The 19271-nt window shown below is 29.8% G+C and overlaps 1 protein-coding gene across 2 annotated transcripts in view; it reads left to right on the top strand.

Moving 5' to 3' along the window:
• Nucleotides 1–19271, top strand: part of LOC125067186 (peroxidase) — a 52897-nt gene that overhangs the window by 26264 nt on the left and 7362 nt on the right. Inside the window, exons 2-10 of one of the 2 annotated variants that reach the window (XM_047675620.1) lie at nucleotides 8854–9032; nucleotides 10084–10134; nucleotides 11277–11467; nucleotides 12764–12940; nucleotides 13779–13972; nucleotides 15720–15918; nucleotides 16064–16261; nucleotides 17171–17321; nucleotides 18352–18528. In XM_047675620.1, the coding sequence (XP_047531576.1) occupies nucleotides 8860–9032; nucleotides 10084–10134; nucleotides 11277–11467; nucleotides 12764–12940; nucleotides 13779–13972; nucleotides 15720–15918; nucleotides 16064–16261; nucleotides 17171–17321; nucleotides 18352–18528 (1511 nt within the window). In that variant the 5' untranslated portion in view covers nucleotides 8854–8859. The remainder of the gene's footprint in view (nucleotides 1–8853; nucleotides 9033–10083; nucleotides 10135–11276; nucleotides 11468–12763; nucleotides 12941–13778; nucleotides 13973–15719; nucleotides 15919–16063; nucleotides 16262–17170; nucleotides 17322–18351; nucleotides 18529–19271) is intronic. The other variant, XM_047675621.1, reaches the window with a different exon arrangement.

Below are 19271 nucleotides of genomic sequence, written 5' to 3'. Positions count from 1 at the left end.
ATTTCTAACATTACCTATGTATATTATAGGCAGTCGTGATTACTTTGACTCAGATGGCCTATTTGTCTGTGTATTTTTTAACTTGAAATTAAATAATAAAAACTTTTCCTTGAAAACTTTTCGTCGAAAATGTTTTTGTGTGCTAATGGATAATATACTTTTTTATCTTAATTTATCAGATGGTAATACATCACCAGCGAGTGCTAATATACAGATATAAAAGACATTAGATACAAAGAAAATTTTGTAATGTAATTCATTTCCTTATACTGCAATACATTGTTTGTTTGTTCAAATGCAACAGATATAATGAATGGTACCGATAAACCTTTTGAAGTAGACAATTGATTATTCACAACAATCAAGCTTAACCTTGACCTCGTTATGGAGGCGAATGAATGGCTAATTACTGTAATAAAACCTAAATCTGGGCAATTGTTTCTCGATGATCGAATCATTCATCAGAAATTTCGTCATGGCAATGTAATTAATTGCTCACGAATAGAGAGAGGAAGCTGTTAATGTTAATGATGCTGTATATTTTATTACACATAACCATTTGTAAATAATAATAATAATAATAAAAACGATCTGTTTGTAGTATGATGTGCGGCATTTGTTATTAGGTTGAGAAATTTGACTTGGATGAATGGTAATTAGTTGATCACACGTAACTTTTTTCTCACCGCAAATTGACTCAGATCGCTGTTACATTGTCATAACGGATGTGACATAATATGTAATGTATATCATCGTACACAAGCGATGAGCTGCGATTTTCAATAAAAAAATTATTGCAATAAAAAATAATTCTACGTTCGTGTAACGAAGCCTTTGTACACTAGTGGATTTCTTCCGGTTGAACTGATGATGAAATTATGATGATGAGTAACGAAACTAAATTTATTCAAATAAATTATTTATTTATGGTTTTTATAAAGATTGTAATCGGTCACCGCCACACGTTTCGTAACACAGTCATTATTAAACATTAAAGTGACCTTACTTGTTGTACACATTCAATAGAAATACTTTCTCCCTTCTTCGTTTCTGTATAATTTAAGTATTTAAGACGACGACTTAAGTATATAAAGCTGGATTAAGATTATAGTATCGAATCAGCAAAGTCTATAATTACGTAATTACAAGTCCAAGGCGGCGCAATGGCAATGGACAGCATGCCTAATACCCTTGGCATTGCTAATACATATATATATTCTATACTATACTATACTTCCCAACTTGTCTACTTTCTCTTTATACACACACAGGCTACATAAATAAACACTATCGTGTATTCCATGTTGTTGGCAGTTAAGGAATAAACAAAAATACTTTCTTTGTTGTTACTGTCAAACTGTACAGTAAAAATAAAAGTAGTCGTATAATGAATAAAACACATTTGGCCACGTGTTTTAAATTAATGCAATTACGGTAAACAATAACGTGTACCTGATTTAAGTGTCGAAGTCGATATCAGATAAAGATCCGTTTATATAGTAGATGGATTGCAACAGTTCTCATGGGAAACTTCTCTTAGAAAAACATAGTAATTGAATTAAGGAATTTCTAATATATACTATTCATCTGTAAAAAAAATTATGTTATTAATAGCTTAAAAATTATCAATCTCTTAAAAAATACTCTAGTAACTTGATTGTAATATGAAAATGGCTTAACCGATTTTAATGAAGTTTCTGTATTCGAATAATTAAAGCTCATTCAAATCACACGTGACTGAATCGAAACCTTTGTGTCTCAGAAACGTTACATGTAAAAACGTGCTGTCAAAAGTATCACATCGCATCCAAGTTCCGATCGATTTTAAAAGAAACGGTTGTTATATGTATAAAAACATTTATTGTAACTAATTCTCAGTTATCAAATTTGTTAGGCGAAATATTAGATGTCGGATGTTGCGTTTTATTACTGTAATGTAATAAAACGCATTATAAATTGCGCTTGACAGAGCATGTTTAATGTGGCCTAACGATATCTTACGTAAAAACATTGTTATAAATCAGATGATTATATATAATGGTTTCAACCTTTTTCGATACATCATTAGTAAAATTCAATACTAAATTACATATTTATTCATCTTTCAAGATTAACAAATTTAACCTTGTTTTAATTTTGACACTAACAAATCCTCTCAAAGCATCATATTTGAAATAAACTTATGGTTATAAAATATATTTAAATAAAGTTCAACATTAAGGAAATAAGAAATATAAGTTTCTCGTCTTCTAAAATACTGGTTGCATTTACTTTGAAAGAACTAAAATTGCATTTCCCTTCTATACCAAGTTTCATGTCTAAGTCAGCGGGAAAAATAACATCAGTAAAAAGGAAGGTCTCTTCCTGCTATTTGTTATTTAATAAATAAAATTATATTATAGTTTGGTTTCAATTTTAAAAATGCTCTTTTAAAATTGTAACTTTACCACCAACTAAGCTATTTAGTGTTCTGTTACTAGGCTTACTTAGTCTAGTGGCTAATACGGACTACGAAGTCCTGGATTAAAAAAAAAACACTATTCACATCACACATACACACAGAAATCAGGCCATGAGTCATGGGTTTCTTCACCGAGAACGTCTCAGTTGCGACTTAAAGTCTGGAAGGTGAAGGTGTTTATACTTCTGTGCCATGAAAATTGCGTAAAACGACGGGTCGGATTTGCTGTCCCATGAGATTATGAAATGGGCTATAATATATCCTGCTCAGAAGGCTAGTCTCAGTAGAGCACTCCCACCGTGACCAAAATAGATCAGGATGGCATTATCATCACAACTTTTAGTAAAAAAATATATAATCTATTTGTACATTCTTATTCATAACTTCTACAAGCACAGCTCATTTACGGCTTAAAATATATATTTTATTCTGACTATTAAAAGAATGTTTTTTTTTTTGGGGCATATAGGTTTGTCACTATAAAAAAATCTACCCTCAAATTAGCGACAACTGATAATGAATAGCGATAAGGAATACAAACTCGTTGTCACAGTGTAAAAAAATCCGTACATACGATCATTTATTTTATTTTTTATTTTGTTTGTTTTAAATAAATGTTATAACTTCATTCTTTGTATCTTTGGGCAATTTATTGTAGATTTGTACTCCTGCAATAATTATATTTCTCATACCCCGAGCGGTTCAAACTTGGGGATAACAAAATTAATCGGTCATTCAAAAGTGAACAACAATTAAATTTGCACATAGATGCCAAAAACTTACATTTACATTTTGATGTATTTATTGGTTATAACATTAAATTTATTTGTTATTAACATGCCATACGGTTATTATACTTATACCGCTGACTGTGTGTGTGTGAATGTGACAGATGGTCGTAAATATTAATGGTTATTGCTCGACTCCACCGACATTACAGAAATCCGTCACTTGAAAATGAACGCGCTAAAATCAATTCATTATCAATCTATGCGAGCAGCGACAGTTCTGTGGATAAACTTCAATTTAAAGTATATATTATAGGTTCGACATTGATCACGGGTTCCTTTTTTCGATTATTTATTTCATTCTTAACACATCTACAGACTTACTGTATTTAATACCTACTATACTGTATACTGTTACTATATCCGGTCCTCCCATAGAATTAATATATTTTCCTATTAGGTGTATAGTATAGGTGTGTAGTGTAGGCAAAATTAAGTATAGGTAATCAAATTTATGTAAAACGAAATTCTTTTTTCAAAATATACTTGGGCGACCCACAATTGAAAATCAATAGTCGTTTTAACAGTTATTCCGACCCTCTCCTCCGTTCTCATCAGTATGTAGATTAAAAGGCACCTTTTTATTGTCATATTGCTACTTAATTGTTTTGAATCAATTATTTAAAACACGCTTAGTCTCCAACGTTTGCGTTGAATTCTGTAATTGAGGTTACAGTTATCTGAATATATTAATGTAAGGACTGCCAACTTCGAGACTCCAGGCTGCTCCTGAAAATTTAAACAAAATAATTATTACCGGTCCGTCACGTTGTTTGAACCGAGAACTACGGGCTCTGTGGCTTTATAAGCCAATAGAACAATGAGGCAGTCCACAGTATATAAAAATAAATCTTAGAAGCGTGATTTGAATTTATATTAAGAAAATGCTATGGTTTCCGGCTAAGATAAGACATCTCATCAATTCCGGTTACCCTAGAGACTAATTCGATTATTGGGTCGAAAGCGCAGAGGAAAAATATATTTTATATAAAACTTAAGTTTGTAGTTAAAAAATATAAAACGCTCAGATTTTATTCACTAACAAATGAAGAAAAAATCAGACCCAAAAGGTAAACTTAGGAAGATGATTGCGATCTATAAGTGCAATCTATATTTATCTTTGTTTAAAGACTATAACGTTTATATAGACATTCCGTTCTATATTGCTTTCGTTTCAGATCATAAAGTAGAAATTTTAGGGCCTTATAATATTATACTCATACTAGATATCCTAAACAAAGAAACATTTGATGACTCTGTGGGATTTACCAATATAAGCGTGCTATAAGTCTTACCAAAAATTCGATTTTGATGTCCTACATGTACAATAAAAATTAATATATATATTTTCAATATAATATATTATGTCGTATAGATTTCCAGTTATTATGACCTATGCAAAAATATATTTATCTGCGCACACAAAAAGTACAACTAACTCGTGTTCACGTCACTTGATGAAACTGCATGATAGGAAGCTTGACTGCTGCCTATCAGATGAATCCCAGGAGGAATATTTAAATATTTATACAGATTGCCTCAGTTGTGCTAGGACTTTGTGTAGGTTATGTTTATAGGAAAAATAATCTAAGTTATAATAGGCAGCCAATGTAAAGGGTCACCATATTTTTATGGCTGCCTGTTATCAAAAAGTGTTTACGCGAACGAGTTCCCAGCAGATAATTTTATGTAATTTTAAACAAGGTAAATCCTTAAAGAAGCAGATATTACGTGCTTGGATTAATGGTCAACTTTGTTTAATTAAAAGCGATGCTTCTCTTGGGAGTATTTTCCTTCATCCTGCAGATTAATATTTATCGGCTTCCTATTAAATAATTTATTGATTTTTTAATTTAACCAAAAACAATTTGTAGTTATAATAAAAGTCATGGGATGCAATGAATTAAATTTTAGTTATGTTTTATTAAATTTATAGGTCTCAATTTTCCAATAGTATTAGTTGCAGAATGTCAGTTAAGAAAAATTTAAACGGAATAGCTTAATAAAATTATTTTATAATTAGTCACCTTTTAAGATTATAATTGGATCCCAAAGACAACTCACTTTCAAATTAATATTCCCCAAATTATAACATTTTAAAAATATTTTGCCCCTTTAACAATTTAATAGCAATTATTTAAAACGCAATTTTGCTTTTATTTAATTAAAAGCTCAATCAGTCATTATGTCAATAATTTTGATGATCATTATAAAACATTGTGTAAGCTCTATCTTCCAAACCAAATAACTGACGATAGTAATGATATATACATAATGTAAATGTACTTAAATATAAATGTTAAAACTAGTATAAGATTTAGACTTTTAAGGTCACTTCCTGTCATTATGTTTGTTATTATTTATTATAAATTAAGATAATATCAATTATTTTGTTAAAATAAAAAAACGATTGCATTTATTTTAAGTCGATTATCTGCTTCTAAATATACTTATGAATGTTATCACGATTACGAGTTTCGACATAAACATACTAAAATAGTTTAAGTTTTTTCTTTCTGCTCTTCGAGAAGCGGTAAAATATTTTTAAATCTTGTATGAAACTTTCTCTTTGAACTTATTACAGCATGATACAAAATTGGAAATAATGCAAAACTCAATTCATAGTTTTTATATTTCTAACGGAACTGATGTGTCGACACAAAACATTGTTTATAAAATGATAATTTGATGTTGAACTAGATTATAAGGTTTTTCTTTCGTAATGATATGAGGTATTGTATATAATGTATTCCACGTTTACCAATGGAAAGATATTCTTCATCAGGGGTGACTCAAAAAATATAAAAAAATTTACAAACGCCTATATGAGATATACAAGTACGGGTCACGACTGTTAATGTTACCCTTGCAGTAATAACTGTGCCACACAGACATAATAGTACCCAAGTTTACTCTTCACAAAACATTATGAACGAATACGGCTGTTTTATATTTAAAGTGTCATTAAATAAAAAGACGATATATGTACGCATAATCTTATACGGTGACAGACAACAGCTCACATGCGCGATAAAAATAAATCTAGTGTAAATAAAACCAATTCAATATTGGAAAAACCATTACAGATTTTACCTTACCCTAATATTTTATTACTACGATCAAGCAAGAAGTGTTTCGTTTAAAATGACATGAGTAAATAAAGTATATTTGCTTAAAAATAATACTTTAATATTATTATCCACGCAGCACGATATCAAAGACACGATTTTTACAATTGTTGTTACTGTTACTTAGATTATTTGTACCTAATGTTTAATCCATACTAATATTATTATAAATGCGAAAGTAAGTCGATCTGACTGTCTATCTCGCTTTCACGCCAAAACTACTGGACCGATTTTAATAAAATTTGATACACAAATAGTCTAGAGCTTGAGAAAGGACATAGGCTAGGAAAAAAGTGCTGTAAAGGATTGAAAAGGGGGATGAAAGGTTGTAATTTGTTGAAAGTAATATGATTTTTAAAACTAGAGCCATAAAACTTATATTTTAGTCTGTACACTTATAAACTAACATATCATGACACCTACTATTATAAGGGGCGAATTTTGGAAATTTTACCACTAAATGGGTGAAATAGGGGTTGAACGTTTGTATGGAAGTCCGTAATTTTTTAAGTTAGAAGCATGAAACTTTATTTATGGGCTATAGATTAAAAATGAGTAGATACATATTTAAGCGTTTCTTGATATTCTAGCTCTGAGGGGGTGAAATAAGGGATGAATGTTTTTATGAAAGTCCATCATTTTTTTAAGTAAAAAAATATGAAACTTTACTTTTGAAATACTGATTAAAAACAATTAAATACGTATTTAAGTGTTTTTAGATATTCTACTTCTAAGGGGTTTAATAGGTGTTGACATTTCATATACAGGTTAGTCTGGAACAGTAACCCACTAGGTTTACTCCAATGTCCAAATATAGTTTGTTATATATAAGAAAAATATAATAAAGTAAGTCTGGGGAAAATAGTACGGAATATTTCATATTTTAGACTTAATCATCATCGAACCGCTCGTAATAACCATATCGTTTTAAAATAAAATGTGTTCAAATAAAAAAACACAATATTCTCTATTATTCGAATCTTGTTCAGATAACATCCATGCTCATAAAATTAAAAAGTTTTAAATATTTATAATATACGTTGAACGTTTAATTTGATTTTGTTATTTGTTGGACTTCAAATTATCTTCACATAAATTCTACCTGTACCGTGATACTACACATATTTTAGCCGTATTTATGATTTATTGTACGTTCTATCCCCCGGGTTATTTTGAGCCAATTTCCTGTAAGTATTTTTTATGGCCCATATCCCTGTACAGTTCCCATGATTGTTTAATGTTATAACCTTTTGTTAAGAACATTTGTAACAAGTTTGATGCTACTATGGAAATATAAATCGTTTTAATGATAACTCTTGACTAAGTATATATATAAAAATAATTTATCTAAAAATGTTGTTTTGTATAAATTATTATATTCGTATTATATATATATATATATATATATATATATATATAAACAATTTACTTTTATTAATTTAAATTATATTTCTTTACTAAGGTAGGCTCATAAAAGTACTTTCAATACAGAAAAGATCAATCAGTATGAAAATATGGATTATAATGTAGATTATCAATACAGATTTACATTAATTAAGTTTAAACTATTCTATGCATATTAAATTATTGTTTTTAATCTTAGGACTGTAAAAAATACTATTACAAGTTTTTATTTAAGTGCACCTGTCTAATGCACTATGTCTGGGTCAAGTCTTGCAACTTAATTTGATCTATATTATTGAGCTAAAATTTAATACACACTGACTTACTGACTAGTGACATTCTCATATAAGTAATGCGTTCAAGGCGGGCTATGTTTATATTTTGTTTGAACTTCTTTTAGCTTATTTTCTTTACACGCCTTAACATTAATATGAAATGAAACGACACAAGTAAAGTAGGATGACGTTTGGCGAGTGTCAAGTGTAACCGTCACGATCACCAAAATATGTAGGGTCGTTTGTTCTAGTTTATTTGTAGTGCGACACTCAATCTAGACTTAAGTGCTAAACGAAAACGAACGTTCAAGACAAAATTCTTTCAGTTCTTTGTTATTTCACGTAATATTTATAAGTTATTATATGTAATCGAGTGTTCACATTTAAGGAGAAATAAATTTTAATAAATATCTACAATTTCATTAGTAATTATGAACAGATGAAAATTTTAATTGTAGAGTTTGTAGTCATTTCGTGGTTAAGTCACTCGACCCCTGAAAAGTTTATGACTTTTGCATTAGCATTATATTATATTGCTTTAATATTATTTAACAAAGTGTTAAAATATATTAATATATATATCATAATAATTATTATACGTCTATAATAAAAGACACAGATATCAGTATCGGCAAACATACATATGTCTATAATAAAGTTAAGAAAAATATAAACACAGATTTTATAATATTATCCCTTAACAAAGTTATTTTTAACTAACTTACACACCAATATAGTAGCAATAATTCGTGGCAATTTTGGATCATGCCATTTAAATTGTTTTTCTTTTGTTTCAGATAACAATGATTAAATTCACAGCTTGCCTTTTGGCAATATGTAATGCGGTATGTGGGCAATATTTAAATTTGCTGACGAATCCTGGTCAAACTTTCGTACAAGGCGTTTCACCTTCGAATTTTCCTGTGAACAATAGAGGCGTATTTCCAGCCCAAAGACGGCCTGTCAATGGGCTTGGGTAAGTGTTATTGAGAAAAACGCATATGGTATATGAATTATTAACATTTTATTAGTATTAAATTTCACACGTTGATTTATTTGTATTTTTCTGTAAAAAAAAATATGTTGTCTTTTATATGTAAATATGTAAAATTTAGAGTTTATTTTACTTTTAATATATTTTAACTAATTAGATAAATCACGAATTTATCTGTTTCCTGTATCTTTCCTTTTCTTATGAAAAAAAAATTATTATGATTGTTGAATTGTGTGAAATTTACTTTTGCATGAGAAATAAATTTATAATCGTTAAATATAATTGTGCTCCCCTTTATAACATCAAAGTCACAAAGAAACTAGATTTTGCACATGTCGCTAAAATTGCTTAAGCTGTCGAGTAGTTCGCTTTACCCCCAAAAGGAAATGTTTAAACAATGCATAGATTTATGTCCAATTAATTGTATACTAATTTGTAGAAAAAAACAACGAATGAAACGGTTATTTGATTTACATCGATTCGCTCTATAAACTTTGACGCCATCGCTGCTTTCCATCAAGCATTGCAACGTTGAGCCAAAGCCTTAATAAAGAAAAAAAAAAGTTTCGTGGGAATCTTGGTTGGAACGAAATTCCTATCACAGATCATGTATTACAATGTCTTTTAATTACATAATAGGATCATTGCCAAGGTTTGAGAGTAATTAAATAAAAAAAAAATTGACCTCGTAAAATAAATGTTTTAACATTATTGACTATAAATAACAAAAAAATAACAGTACTATATATTACTTTAGTGAGACTTGTATTATTAGATAACACATACTCTAGTAGAACTGACGTAATTGTCGAAGTCTTACACTTATTGCGGCCGAGCTCTCATTCACCAAGTGTCTAAAGTGTAATTACGTGCGTGATAAGAAACTTCGTTCCAAAAACATTCATTATGTAGAAAAAAACGTTTTGTTCGTTAATTATCCCTATTAAGATTTGCACATGTCTTTGTAATTAATATTTAATGCCTCTTAGTTTTAAGTTGCATGGACTAAACTTTGCACCAATTCTGTTAACAGCTACCTTCAAGCGCTGAATATCGAAGAGCTTGCGAGAAAACACAACACAAGGTTATTTTATTGCCATTTTATCTATGACACAATGAGATAACATTTTATGTAAAATTTTTCTTACTAAGCGTACCTTGAGCAACGTGAGCGGAGTTATGTTCGTTTCTGTATTTATAAGAGTAAAACATGTTTTCTCAAATTTGAATAATTTTCTCATGCGCCACGTTATAAAACAGGACATATGCTGCGTATTTCAAAAAGAAATATTTTTTACTCGGTTCTTCACGAATGTCTTTTAAATAGTTTCAGTTATATATTTTTCATCTGTGGTTTTATTTTCTAATTAATATTGCTGAATCTGAATGAAATCGTATGTAAGATAAACAGACAACTTAGTAATATTTTAATAGTATGTTTAATCTAATAAAGATGTATATTGTTCAACAAAAGCCTTAAAAATATATTCTAATCAAAATTAAAAATAAATACAAATCATTACCGCGCCAATATGAGATAACAAATTTCCCCCTTGTACTTCCGATCCTTTGATTGACATATGAACGTACCCAGTACTGTCACCAGTGGAGACATAATACTGTAGATGTTTTGTTTAAGAAACCCTTTCTTATTTCAATCACAGATATTGTGCTATAAAACGCATATTTAATGAAATAAAACGTAAGTAGGTCAGGTAAATTGGTGAATAAAATTATTCACAATTCTGTACATATTTCTTATGAGAACTTTAAGATTATTTGTAAATAAAAAAATATGAAAATAGTTTAATGTGTATGTAAATAAACAAAGCTCGGTCAAGTACTGATAAAAAACTCATAAATCACAAGCATTACCTTAATTCCTAGTGACTGACGTAAATTAATTATTCTCTAATTTTTTTGGCATTTTTACGATTTTGCTCGGCGGGATGTTAATACATATTTAAATCTTATCTATTCAATGTTTGTTTGTTTTATTAAAAACATCAAATAAAAAACATTATCAATAGTGTGTTTCTTTATTTAATTTTTATTGTATGATAAAACCTTGTACAAAGATTGTACAAAGATTATTTACCGTTAAAGATTAAAATGATTAACCAACATACACAAACACATCGCAAGTGTATAACCTTTTAATTTAGTTCATAATTTTTAAATGTTCTCTAATTTACAGAATTTATTCTAATCATCTTAACAATACAGTTTCAGCAACCCACCTCCGCCTTTGGGCTCAGCACAGGATCCAGCCACACAAACCTGTGGACTCATTCCACCTTATTGCCTTAAATCTCGGTATCGTACAATAGACGGATCCTGTAATAACTTGTTTAAACCAGCTCTGGGGACGCCTCAAACTCCTTATGGTCGATTAGTCGAATATAAATACGGCGACGGTGAGTAACTATAAAGGAGATTCAATAGAATATAACCATTGCTTGTGTTAAAATATATGTATAAATATATAATAATTCCGATTATTTAGTGATGCAAGAAAAGATTTCGTGGGTTAGATATTTTTCTGTGGGGTTGATGTGTTGACTTTACGTACAAACATTTATTTAATTAAAAAGGTGCATTAACAATAGTTTTACACAAAATCAGGAAAAACATAGACGTATATAAATTAAAACAATATACAAAATTCACAAATTTTAACATTAAACATATTTCTTAAAGATAAACGTATTAGATTAAATTATTAATGTTTGAGTATCTTTCTAAAATATAAGATGGTCTTTAAAATATAACAACAATATTCAAGTTATAAATTGAAGCGTTCATTGTGTTGATTTATTTCATTGTAGAGTTGAAGACGGGTCGTGAATACAAATTAAGCGACTGAAAACTTTAGAGAAATCTGAGCAGATAATTTCCCTTTATAGTCAACATTTCATTTACAGATGAGATATAAAAACTGATCTTTAATCATAATTAATTACACACCCGGAACTTCGTAGGAATGCTTCCATTATTAGGGAAATTTCATAATATTCTAATTTTATTAGTATAAGTCATTAGGTATATGTCATAAATCATTCTGAAATGGTAAAGTTTTTTTTTTCGACATTATTATTTGTATCTGAGTATAATTCATACAAAGGACTCGATTATCGGTTTCAATCAATCATACTCACTTCTGTTTCGTAAATAAAGCGTCGTATTTTACGAATAAAAAAGTCATTTAATATGTATTTAGGTAACTTTGTGTCTCTCGATACAAGATTTAACAGTATTGTTTAATTTAACGATATCAAAGATTTAATCAAAATTTTCTTTCAAGTCTCTGTAATGGAATTATTCCTCGTCAAAAATGAAATATTAACCGGTAATAATATTTCAGGTTTTCGGTAAAGGTTAGGTTTTAGGCTTTCTAAATATAATTTATATTAATATTATTTTGTATACTTTGTGAACTATATAATGAAGAATAAATTATATATTAAATAATATTTTGACACTTTTTGTAAGTTTAGAAACTGTATTGCATTATTATAATAATTAGTATTCGTCTATGTATCTTGTATGTCCGGTATAAATATATTATAAACTTTATATTATTAAGTGATTTTTAATATTGTAATACAATATAATAATTATATAAGACTTATAGAATTTACTAAACTTGTATCATTTTTTTTTAATGAAGAAATAAAATGCGTTTTTTGATATAATATTATTATTTCTTACAGGTGTAAGTTCTTTCCCTACGTCTGTGACTGGCAAGGATCTGCCCAATGCTAGAGTTATAAGCTCTTTTCTTTTCCCTGACAAAAAGCTGGTTGACCCGATATGGAATTTAAATGCGCAACAGTGGGGTCAAATAATCACGCATGATATGTCGCTCACCGCTGGTATTGCACAAAGTCGTGAGTATTATTTTGCCTATTTACGAAGGTACCTTGATCTTAATATATTTCATTGTGATATGCTACCATTTGACTTATATGGATAATTTATCCGCAACAAATTTAATGTATGTGCTTATCCAGGTCTCAAAAACGCCTTTTAAATTTTATGAGGAGGTAACAAATAGATAGACAGAGTTTCTTTAACATTTAATTGAATTTGATTTGTAGTTAATATATTTCTAATATACTTATTCAATAGACAACTTCAAGCTAGTGGTTATATTTTCCTTAACTCTGCTATGCGACCTTCTATCGTGACTTTCAAATAGAAGTAAAAAGAGAAACAATAGCATTTTATGATCATTGTCGACATTATTTTTTATAAGAACATTTAAATGGCCATTACAATGGCCATTTAAATGATTTAAATCTATAAGGTTTAGAATCGGCAAATCAGTTTCATTTACAAACGGATACAATTAATTTGTAGTATCAAAAGAAAATTCTTCGAATCGTTAATCCCCTGTGTTTTGTTATAAAACGTTGGATGAAAATGATAAAACATTATTGCATTTTTTTTTTTGCATTAGCATTTGCATTCCCACTGCTGGGCTAAGGCCTCCCCTCCCTTTGAGGAGAAGGTTTGGAGCATATTCCACCAAGCTGCTCCAATGCGGGTTGGTGGAATACCCGTGTGGCAGAATTTCGTTGAAATTAGACACATGCAGGTTTCCTCACGATGTTTTCCTTCACCGCCAAGCACGAGATGATTTATAAACACAAATTAAGCACATGAAAATTTAGTGGTGCCTGTCTGGACTTGAACCGGAAATCATCGGATCAATTTTATTTACAGACAAAGATACAGTAACATGCTGCGATGACAACGGCCAACTGGCACCAGACGCGGCTACAAATCCTCTTTGCGCTCCCATCCTTTTCCCGCTAAATGATCCAGTCCATCCCCAAGGATCTCAATGTATAAACTTCGTCAGAACAGGAACAACCAGAGACAGGGGATGCACACCACGCTACGCTCCTGCTCAACCGGTAATATTCGTTACTTATTCGTATTAAGATTTATTAACTACATTTGTAACTCAAGTATAAGTAAAAAAGTATCTAAATGAAGATTTAGAGCTTTATTCCAGCACGCTGCTCCAATGTGGTGGAGCACTTTCGACACATGTAGGTTGTATGTGTTGAAATACACATGATGTTTTCATTCTTCTAATAGTGCGAACGAAAACTCAATAGTACTGGTTGAAACTTCATCGTAGATTTAATCGATCCCGACTGTCACTGGGATTTGATTGCTGTTGTACTTTAGCGTTTTTTACTATAAAACCTTATATTTATTCTACAAATAATAATGTACGGAAATATTTGAAATATAATAATGAGGCCGGGTTTTGGTTTCTAACCTGTTATGGATTGTTTTTACCCTTTTTATATAACACAACAAACATTTTTTAAATATTAAATTTTTAAATTTTATTTTATAATATATATTGGGGTTTTTTTGTCTTATAACATAACATAATATTAACAGCCTGTAAATTTCGCACTGCTGGGCCTAAGGCCTCCTCTCCCTTTGTGGAGAAGGTTTGGAGCATATTCCACCACGCTGCTACAATGCGTGTGTATACACATGTGGCCGAATTTCATTGAAATTAGACAGCAGGTTTTTTCACGATGTTTTTCTTCACCGCAATTATTGGTTAAGATTCGTTAACGTTACGTTCGTACGTTCTAACCACTGAGCCATCTCAGCTCATATTTTATGCTTGATTTTAATTAAATTGCGCTACTTATTAATAACATAGAAAAGTATTATAAATGACAAACTTTTTAAATCAAAAGGGCCTTATCTAAGGTAAAGGCCTTATGTAGTATAAATATATTTTTTTATTAAATTTTTACCACCGGATGGTATGTGTTCACCATAGACATTGGCACTGTTAAATTAACCATATCTTAAATCGCATTAGTGCGTTATCAACCTTAACCAGGACCTAAGATATGCCCCTTCAATTACACTGGGTCACCGTTTAGATCCGAACAGAACAATACTAAGTATTCCTTTTTTATACCGGGAGCTACCTACCCCGCCAGGCTTAAACACAAAGCACCAAGTAAAGTTTTACAAGAAATTTTATGAATACAAAATATAATATACAGAAACTAGAAATCCATCCATCCATCAATAAAAACTACCCTTTTTGATCTTAAGTAGTAACATTGCATAACAACCTTATTATAAAATGTGTTTACCGAGCGCTATATATGCTGAGAAACTGAGGAATAAAATATTAATAATCTATAAAAAATTAACTAGACAAGAATACTAAGCAGTAAATCTTCCTAAGGAGTATCAATCAAAAGTTTCAAAGCAGTTTCAAAGTACCTGACATTTAATTTATTACTCGCATCAGTAACTATTTTGTATTTATGGAAACCACTTGAAGGTATTACATTTAAGCATTTTCGCTTTTATTGGGTATTTTGGAGGGATTTTGATGCCAACTTATGAATATTTGTAATAGGCTTTGCATACTGTTGAAAATCAATAAAATGATTCGATGTTTATGAGAAGTTTACTAGTCGCGGAAAAACATATCAATGTACGTATTAGTACATTATTGTGTGTTTATTTTTAAATATGTTTGATATCAATGGGTAATTTGAAATTAATGAATTAATCGACAAGGAGAATTGCCTATCACCCCGCACAAAGGATAAAAACGTTGCAGATATAATATATTTTATAAATTAAAATCATTTTAAATTTTTGTAGCTCTCGACAGTAACTGCGTATATGGATGCTTCATTCTGCTATGGAAGCAGTGAAGGTCAGGCTAGACCAATAAGAGCTTTCGTTGGAGGTCGTTTAAAGACAATTCTCAGAGGAGGACGGGAATGGCCGCCTCAAGATCCTAACGTTACCCTTACTTGTGAATCGGCACAATCACCTAACGAACCCTGTTATTTAGCTGGTGAGTATTTTTATGTAAATCCACACATAATAAACTGTTTGAAGCTGTATTGGAATAAAAGTTAATAAATTGCCAGTACACGTCCACAAATTGAAATCTCGTTCTGAAATCAAGACAAAAATAAAATAAATCGAATTTTATACAGGTGACATTAGAGTAAATCAAAATCCTCAACTAACAATTCTGCAAATTATCGTTCTCCGGGAGCATAATAGAATAGCTGGTATTCTATCAGCAATAAATCCACACTGGGATGACGAGACGCTGTACCAAGAAGCGCGTCGTATTCTCATAGCTGAACTACAACATATCAACTATTATGAGTATTTGCCAATATTCCTAGGTAGGTTTTTTATTTTACGTTGATACAAGTTTGCAATGAAAATGTAAAAAAATGCCTTAGGTTTGGTTTAGGATAAGTTAAACTTTGCTGTGTAATGTTTTCTTTCGTTGCCGAACACATGGAACACAAATTAGGCACATGAAAATTCAGAGATTCTTGACTGGGTTTGAACTCAGGAACATCGGTTAATATTTACGTATTCGCAATATATATCACATATTCAAAAGCATAAATTGTCAGTTTCAAAGTTTACTAATAAGTTTTTTTTTATTTAAAAAATAAAATTCTCTAAAACGAATAACGCAGATTTTGCTAATATTTTACATGCACCCGCATAAGTACCCAAAGAACTAGAACACCAAAGAGTGCACTGTACACTGACAAGGAAGCGTGACGATACATAATTTAAATACTAAAATAAGATAAATACAAATTTAACTTTTTATACTGACGTTGCGTTGTATATAAAAATATAAATTCTTTAATATACCAAGACGGCACAAAGCTAAGTCCATACAACAATATATTTACAGCAATATTTATTCATTTAATTATTATAGCAGACTATTCAAGTATAAAATTTTGACTAATGCTTTGAAACCCGACGTTAACTTATATTATCCTTTATAAACTGTTTGTGACTGTAAATAGAAGTAAATGTTACATATGAATCGCTCTAATCAAAGTTGGATGTAGTGTGAAAGGCAACTTCAAATTTAGCCTCACAATTATGGTGCACTGTTGCTCCATTTCACAGTAAAATTTTACTCACATAAAAGAGTAAAGTAAATTTCGTTGATTGTTAAAATCGATCTGAACAATTCTGTGTATTGCTCTATTTTAAGTTTATGGTTCGTAAATAGCTTTAAATAAAAAAAAAAAGGTTAAGTGAAACATTTTATTTTATAGGTTTCGAAAATATGGTAAAGAATAAACTTATTTACCCGGGCGCTCACGGGTATGTGAACGATTACAATCCGAAAGTCGATCCGTCTGTTCTGGACGAGCACGCTACAGCCGCCTTTAGACACTTCCACTCTCTGATCAGAGGTTATTTAAAGTAAGTGTAATTCGTTTCGGGGCTTACAAGCCTTGCGTTAATAAATAACAATATAAATTATTTATAATAAATTTAAAAATATGTATTAAAAATATGTTTGACGGTATAATATATGAACAATTAAAAATTATATGAACTAGATTTTAAGTAAAAACGAGATTTTAATATATAATCGCAGTAATAGAATTAAAACACTAATACTTACTTATATGAAATATATATATTAAATTCATTTTATAATAGTCGGAACTAGTAGAGCTTATCTGTACGGAAACGCTTATTACAGTGAAGAAAGCGTCATACACACATCAAAAAAGTATATCACCATATTTTTAACACTTCACGAGTGAGATATGGCATGAGTTCTTACTGAATAGCACGGCATGTTAAAAGCGATTTGAGTTAGTTTGTTTATTAGTAAAACATTCGGAATTATATTAACAGAATACTGAAGGACTGATTTGCATCGCATGATCGGTTGTAAAACCGATGTAGAAAATAATCTTTTGATAATGTTGGTATCTTCACATACTTTTATATCTTTTGTAATAATACAACCAGAAAAATATAAACTTGACAAAAAAAACAAAGTTACTAACATAGAAAACTTGTGTTGTATACTGAAATGACCTAAAATTTATAAGTCCGTAGAGAGGTACATCATGAAATCTCTGAAAGCAAAGTTATTTCTGCGTGTTAGACCCAAACGATCTTTTATACAAGAGTACAACACTAAATTATCTCATTTTTGTTCCTATGTTTTTTTAAAATAGGAATAAAAATGTTTTTATTTTTTAATGTTTGTATTAATGAATGAATAGTACGATTTATTTTTAAATATAAAATAATTATTTTTACAACAGACCATTATTTTAGGAATTCCTCGCATATAAAATGTTAAAATAAATACATATATATTATAAATTCCTCAGATATGATATATTAAAATATATGCATATATACAATAAGTTTCAACCAAAGAGTCCCGTAAAAAAATATCAAAAATGTAATATTGAATATACTATTACAGATTAGTAACAGAAAGCAGACACTTAGCGGGAATAGTTCGTCTCAGCGATTGGTTTAATCGTCCGCTACTTATTGAACTCGAAAATGCTTTTGATGACTTAACGAGAGGTCTGACGTACCAAGCGCAAGACTTCAGCGATCAATTCTGGGACAGCGAGATCACCCAGTTTTTGTTCAAGTAAGTATTTTATATGACATTATTTATTTAACAGTAATTAGTATGCTACTCAACAATTAACGTTTAAAGCAAGTTGCGGTCTTATTTTATTTAAATAGAACATGTGTTGTATAAATTAGCGCCATTTGTAACTAATACTGTAAACTTAGGAGATTAAATGGAATAAACAGTTGAATTTGAACCAAAAATTATATATAAATGTATTAAAAATGAAATTTATTTAATATTTCGTAGCTTACGCCAATTACTATAATGAAAACTGGCTGAATTAGTGTGAGTGAACAATGATATGGTGTGTATAATGATTGCATTATCATTAAAATAATAAGTATAATTTATTAGTATCAGTTTAATTAATCAAAATTGTTACATTAATACATTTGGATCAAAACTGAAATAATGGAAATATAGAAGTATATTAAAAGGTTATTTACTAGTTTAATTGTTAAAAATATGATTGTGTTCAGCTATACGTGTAAAAAATGACGAACGTATTAGCCGGATTAAGTCGTTCACAAGTAAAAGCACAAAACGTGATCCACGTACCTCATTGAATGTCTTACAATACAAGAATCGCTCGCTTTCAATCTGTAACATGAATCATAAATTCTTTTGTTATGTGTATTTTTTTATAAGTAATATATGAACTTATTACATAAGTAATAAGTTGGCAATATATTGAAAATTTTACAGTCGATTTACTATAATACGAAATTAAAATTATACTTATTCGAGAGATATCA

Source organism: Vanessa atalanta, chromosome 11 (assembly GCF_905147765.1).
Source record: "Vanessa atalanta chromosome 11, ilVanAtal1.2, whole genome shotgun sequence".
NCBI classification, from domain to species: domain Eukaryota; kingdom Metazoa; phylum Arthropoda; class Insecta; order Lepidoptera; family Nymphalidae; genus Vanessa; species Vanessa atalanta.
The sequence above is the reverse complement of the archived record's forward strand: the minus strand, read 5'-3'. Positions and strand labels throughout refer to the sequence as shown.